Raw genomic sequence first — 6481 nt, 5'->3', positions numbered from 1 at the left:
CCGTTCCCATCAATCCCCAGCCAAGGCTCCAGAGGGACCATGCAACAGATGAACAAGTTGGGGGCAGAGACAAATCCAGCAGGGGGTTTCCGGCTCATCCTAGAGCAGAACAGCCCTTTGGGAGAAAGAGCTTTACAGCCAGCCTCCATTTTTAGTACCAAATGTTTATTGGGGCCGTACATCAGCAGGAAGGAGCAGGAAACCCAAAACAACAAGACTGGTGTTTTTTCTCTCGTGTAAAGCCCAGGATTGACCTGGTGCTCCTGGTGTCAGGGATTCAGGCTCCTTCTAGTCAGGTTCCTGCATGGGGGTGTGGTTGACATTTGAGGAGGATAATCCCTCCTTGTGTGGCCCTGGGCTTCTCAGGACGCCAAGTGTCCATGGCTCCAGCCACCAACACCTGTAGCACTCCCAATCACAAACAGAATGTCCCGCAGGCTTCCAGGGACATGGGAGAGGTGGGGGACATACCACCTCCAGGTGCAAATCAGTGCTATTTTGTTCTGCCCTATGTGGCCTTGATCCCCAAGGTCACTTCACGTTCCAAAATGGCAGCTGGAGCTCCAGCTTTTATGTTCACGCTCCAACCAGCAGGAAGGAGAAAAGAGCACCCCTTCTCTCTAAGGACACTTCCTAGAGGTTGGGTGAACACTGCACATCCTCCTGCATCCCAATGGCCAGAACTGTAGCTGCAAAGAAGGATGGGAAATTCCTTCTGGCAGCATACGCCCGCCCGCACAGATTCACCAGTGCTGTTAGCGAGGAAGAAGGGGAGAGCGTCAGCCGCGTTATGCAGGGGTTGCATCTGTCTTGTTCGCTGCCATATCCCCAGTGCCCAGAACAGGGCCTGGCATGCAGTAGGTGCTCAATAAGTAGATGTGGACTGAATGAATCGGCAGACGTTGGGGGAGAACAGGAATCTACTACGTGTCAGGCACAGCACAAAAGGGTGAACCGGGTCTGAAGAAGGCACAGTTTACTGGGGAAGACAGACAGGCGGTGATTGTAGCACAATGATGCACGCTCTAGTATTGTGTAGCCTTTCAGGGCTCGGACCTGGGCAGCAGGTAGCCCTGAGTCCAGATGTGGCTCTGCCACTTACTAGCTGTGTGACCTTGGGCGAGCAGCTTAACCTCTCTGAGCCCACACGTGCTCAGCAGACAGAATGGGGCCGCACGATACCTTCTGCCTCACAGGCTCTTAGGAGAATCACTAGCACAGTGCCTCACCTGCAATAAGTGGGTAATAAATGTTAAATAGCATTAACATGTTTCTAGAGGTGAGGGCCGCAGGTTCTGTGGGAATACAAAGGAGGGGCCTCTAACCTAGCTTTGGAGGCTGTGGAATTAAGGCTTCGTGGCAGAGGGGGCACCTGAGTTGAGACTTGAAGAACTTATTCTAGACAAAGGGAACAGCATGTGCAAAGACCAGAGGTTAGGAAGGATAGGGTTTGTTCAACTGTTCAGTTTGGCTGCAAGATGGAGTAGGGATTGGTATGAGGGCTGAGAGTGTTTAGAGGCAAGGCTGCAAGGGTCATCAGAGGTCAGGGCTAAGAAGGGTGGGTCTGCCCGGTAGGCGTAGGGGACTACCAAAGGTTTTCAGGCAGGGGTGAGGGAAGAGAGACAGCAAAGGAGAGATATCAGAGAACCAGCTCCGCCCCATTGGCCATTGGAGGTCAAATCAGGTTCTTGTGGCCTCATCCACTAGGGGTGGGTTTTGGGGTATGAGAGGCTTGCCGTGGGAGGGGGGCAAGGCTGAAGGGCAGGTAAGGATTAAGGTGGGCTGAGCATCACCCTCCCTGTCGTCCACCTGCAGCTTTGGAGTGCTGCTCTGGGAGCTGCTGACGGGTGAGGTCCCCTACCGTGAGATCGACGCTTTGGCCGTGGCATATGGTGTGGCTATGAACAAGCTGACGCTGCCCATCCCCTCCACGTGCCCCGAGCCCTTTGCCCGCCTACTGGAGGGTGAGCCAGGGCCCCGTGGAGATGTAGGCTCAGCTTGGGGTGACAGGGGCCCTCGGACCCAGAACTGTCATCTTCACACCCAGCCATACCAGTGGGCCCAGGATTGAGGGAGAAGGGGCTGGAACCCATCAGACCATGAAGAGTCTCACCCCGCAGTTGGCTCTGTGGTCCCCCAGACCTTTGTTCTGGCTAGGCCCACAGCTCTTGAGGGCAGCTTATTAGGAGTTATTGGCCCTAGGTTCCCCCTGATCTTTGATTCTACTACCAGTCCCTCCTGAGGGAGTAGGTCCCTGGCTTTCTGCTGAGTGAAATAGTATTGCCAGGAGTTTGGCTTTGGGTCCCTCCCCTAGTTCCATGGAAGCAGTTTGTCCACAGTTCCCTGAGGTCTTACCTTCTGCTGAGCAGGCTGATCCCCCAGAGCATGGTCTCTTACAACCCCCACCCCCACCCCAGAATGCTGGGACCCAGACCCCCATGGGCGGCCAGACTTTGGCAGCATCTTGAAGCGGCTTGAAGTCATCGAACAGTCAGCCCTGTTCCAGATGCCACTGGAGTCCTTCCACTCGCTGCAAGAAGACTGGAAGCTGGAGATTCAGCACATGTTCGATGACCTCCGGACCAAGGAGAAGGTGAGGCAGAGAGCAAGATCCCTGAGTTCTGGTGCCTTGGGAGGGTCAGAGTCCCTTCCCCTGAGCCCCAGCCTCTGAGTCCATGCAAGGCCAATGAGATTTTTGCATATTAAGAAATGGCAACCTCCTGTTGGATTAATAAGAAAAAGGCACCTTGCACTGAAGTACTTACAGGTGATACTGCATGATGTCTGGGACTGGCTTTAAAACATTACAGCAGAAATGAAGGAAGGGAGGGAAGGAAGAAGAAAGGGATAAATGAAACAAGATTGGCAAAGTGTAGATAATTGTTGAAGTTAGATGATGGGTATATGGGGGGGAGGGGGAATTCACTATTCTTTCTCTCTGCTCTTGTGGATGTTTGAGGTTTTCCTAAATGAAGAGTTGAAAAGTAAAAATAAAAGAGGGTGTCCTTGTGCAGAGCACCAACCGGACCCTGCAGCCCCGGGCCCATTCCCAGGGGCCCGAGTAGCTCGACGCCACCCCCACCCCCACCCCCACCCGAGTCCCATCCACTGCTTCTCCTCAGGAGCTCCGGAGCCGAGAGGAGGAGCTGCTGCGGGCGGCGCAGGAGCAGCGCTTCCAGGAGGAGCAGCTGCGGCGGCGGGAGCAGGAGCTGGCAGAGCGCGAGATGGACATCGTGGAGCGGGAGCTGCACTTGCTCATGTGCCAGCTGAGCCAGGAGAAGCCCAGGGTCCGCAAGCGCAAGGGCAACTTCAAGCGTAGCCGCCTGCTGAAGCTGCGGGAAGGCGGCAGCCACATCAGCCTGCCCTCCGGTACCGCCCACACCCTAGAGCACCACCGCCCACCCCCGCCCGACGCAGGAGTATCCTAACCCAGGGTCTCGCTTCCCCTGTATTTATTTATAATTCTAAGTTATCTAGTGTTGCTATAACAGAAATACCACAAGTGGGCGGCTTTAACAAACAGAAATGTATTTTCTCACAGTTTAGGAGGCTAGAAGTCCAAATTCAGGACCTCAGGTCTAGGGGAAGGCTATCCCTCTATCGGCTCTGGGGGAAGGTCCTTGTCTCTTTTCAGCTTCTGTTTCTTGGTTCCTTGGAGATCTCCCGTGGCATCTATCTTCCCCCATCTGTGCTCACTTGCCCGCTTGCTTGCGCAGTCTGCTCTTTTATATCTCAAGAGATTGATTTAAGACACACCATACATTAATCCTGGCTAATTAACATAGCAAAGAAAACCTGTTACCAAATGGGATTATAACCACAGGTATAAAAACCAAACCCATTGCCGTCGAGTCAACTCTGACTCATAGTGACCCTATAGGACAGAGTAGAACTGCCCCGCAGGGTTTCCAAGGAGCGCCTGGTGGATTCAGACTGGTGACCTTTAACCGCTGTGCCAAACACGTAACCACTGTGCCACCAGGGCTCCCAATCACAGGTGTTTAAAAAAAAAAAAACAAACCAAACCTATTGCCACTGAGTGATTCCAACTCCTAGCGACCCTATAGGACGGAGTAGAACTGCCCCACAGAGTTTCAAGGAGCGCCTGATGAATTCGAACTGCTGACCTTTTGGTTAGCAGCTGTAGCTCTTAACCACTGCACCACCAGGGTTTCCAACAGAATTGACAACACATGTTTTGAGAGGGACATAATTCAATCCATAACACCATATCATTTAACATGTCCGTCTGTCCCCCTGAATTCCCTAGAAATAGGTATTAGGTTAAAACCAGTTGTGGTCGACTTGACTCTGACTCATGGTGACCCTGTATGTGTCAGAGTAGAACTGCGCTCCATAGGATTTCCAATGGCTGTGACTTTTTGGAAGCAGATCGTCAGGACCTTCTTTCAAAGCATCTCTGGGTAGATTCGAACCTCCAACCTTTCAGTTAGCCCACCACCCAAGGACTCCAGTAGTAGATTAAACCATGGGAAATTGCTGACATTTGACCCTTTTTGACCTACCCAAACAGCAGTTCCTCTTGGATCAACCTAATAGTTGGGATCTCCAGGCTTAATCGGGTTCCGATTCCTTGGGTTTTTTTTGGAAAGGTGCATCCCAGTTGGTGGTGTGTCAGCCATGAGGAGGCACAGAGGGTCTGGGGGTCTCTCTCTGGTGCTACAAGCCGCCGATGCTCCGTACCTACAGCGGCCGTGTCCAGTAGAGATGCGATCCAAGCCACACGTATAGTTCTAAGTTTTCTAGTAGCCACGTTAGAAAAGGTCAAGAAGGAGGTGAAACTCATTTTAATGATCTAGTTTATTTAACCCAAAACGCTATCATTTCACATGCAGTCAGCACAAAAAAATTGTTAACAAGATCTTTCACCTTCTTTTTTTTGAGCTAAATCTTGGAAATCCAGCGTGTATTTTATATTTGCAGCACCTCTCAGTCCAGACATTAAACTTTCTCCAAAACTCCGTGATCTGTATTTTGATTTCATAACGTTTACAGTTGAAAGAGTAGGTTCACATATCCAAGCTGTTCCACCAAAGATGTTTAAATGCCTCCAATAACCAAACGGAGTATCAGTTTTTAAATTTAAAACAATTGCAATTCAGTAAAATTTGAAGTCCAGTTTCTTGGTCACACCAGCCACACGTCAAGTGCTCAGTGGCTACATGTGGCTAATGGCCCCGTGATGGACCCTCAGGCCTAGATCCTTAGTCCATCAGGGCAGGGCTTCTCCACCTTGACCGTCATCCAGGCGCCTGGAGGGCTTGTGAAAACATGACTGCTGGACCTCTCCCCCAGAGCTGCTGATTCAGGGGCAGCCCACAAAGTGGCATCCCCAACAAGTCACCGGTGGCTGCTGCTGCTGGTGTGGAGACCACACGCTGAGACCAGCACGCTGGCAGGAATGCAAAATGGCGGCACGCCCACTCTACCCTTCCTTCTATACTTCCGCAAAGGGGACTTTGGTTCCCCGGGGGAACGGTTTACTGAAGAAAGTCTCCCTTCCTTTTTGCAGGCTTTGAGCATAAGATCACAGTCCAGGCCTCTCCAACTCTGGACAAGCGGAAAGGATCCAATGGCGCCAGTCCCCCCGCCAGCCCCAGCATCATCCCCCGTCTGAGGGCCATCCGCCGTGAGTGTCCCCCAGCCCCCAACCAGTCTATCAGTCAGTCAACAAACTTCTCTAAGTACATGTGCTCACCAAGCACAAGGGGGACAGTGGGGAGGAGAAAGCATGACCCCTTCCCCCATTCTTCTCAGGGGGGAGACGGACAATAAGCACGCAGACAAACCAGTAAGCAGGGTGCTGTCCAGAGCAGTCGGCACCATAAAAGAAATGAAGGAAGGGAATAAAACAGAAGGGTTACTGTTTAGCGCTCTCCGGGGAGGTGAGCTTTGAACAGGGGCCTGCAGCGTGAGGAACACGACATGCGAGATCTGAGGGAACAGTGTCCTTGGTGGAGGGACCAGCACAGGCAGAGGCCCTGAGGTGGAAACAAGTGAGGCCTGTGTATCGCCAGGAAGGGCAGCTTGGCTGGAACAGAGTGAATGGGAGGGAGGGCGTGGGTTTGTAGTCGACAGGGCCAGATCACACCATTCCTTGTAACCCAGGGTGGGGAGACCCCAGAGGGCTCTGAGCAAGGCAGTGACGTGATAAAATTCCCTTTTCCCTCTGGCTGCCGTGGGGTGTTTGGATTGTAGCAGAGCAGGAGTACAGGCAGAGGGGCCAGTGGGATGATGGTGGCTGGACTAGGGCGGGGGCCTTGGAGAGGGAGAGAGCCACAGAGGAGGGCTCCATGGCAGATGAAAAGCTCTCGGGGTTCGGTGATGGACTGAAGGAGGCAAAGCCGGCTCCTGAGTCTGTGCGGCCCCATCGCTCACCCTGGCCTCACCCCCACCGCACTCCCCGAGGCACCTCTGCCCGGCCACCTGCGTGGTACCAGGCCCAGGAGGTCAGTCTAGC

The 6481-nt window shown here is 53.0% G+C and overlaps 1 protein-coding gene across 1 annotated transcript in view; it reads left to right on the top strand.

Moving 5' to 3' along the window:
* The window catches only part of MAP3K10 (mitogen-activated protein kinase kinase kinase 10), a 20935-nt gene that overhangs the window by 9799 nt on the left and 4655 nt on the right, over positions 1-6481 (top strand). Inside the window, exons 4-7 of the mRNA XM_012559852.2 lie at positions 1816-1964; positions 2418-2593; positions 3123-3369; positions 5534-5650. Of these exons, the coding sequence (XP_012415306.2) occupies positions 1816-1964; positions 2418-2593; positions 3123-3369; positions 5534-5650 (689 nt within the window). The remainder of the gene's footprint in view (positions 1-1815; positions 1965-2417; positions 2594-3122; positions 3370-5533; positions 5651-6481) is intronic.

Source organism: Trichechus manatus, unplaced genomic scaffold (genome assembly GCF_000243295.1).
Source record: "Trichechus manatus latirostris isolate Lorelei unplaced genomic scaffold, TriManLat1.0 scaffold00338, whole genome shotgun sequence".
In the NCBI taxonomy this organism is placed as follows: domain Eukaryota; kingdom Metazoa; phylum Chordata; class Mammalia; order Sirenia; family Trichechidae; genus Trichechus; species Trichechus manatus.
This window is presented reverse-complemented; position numbering and strand designations above follow the sequence as displayed.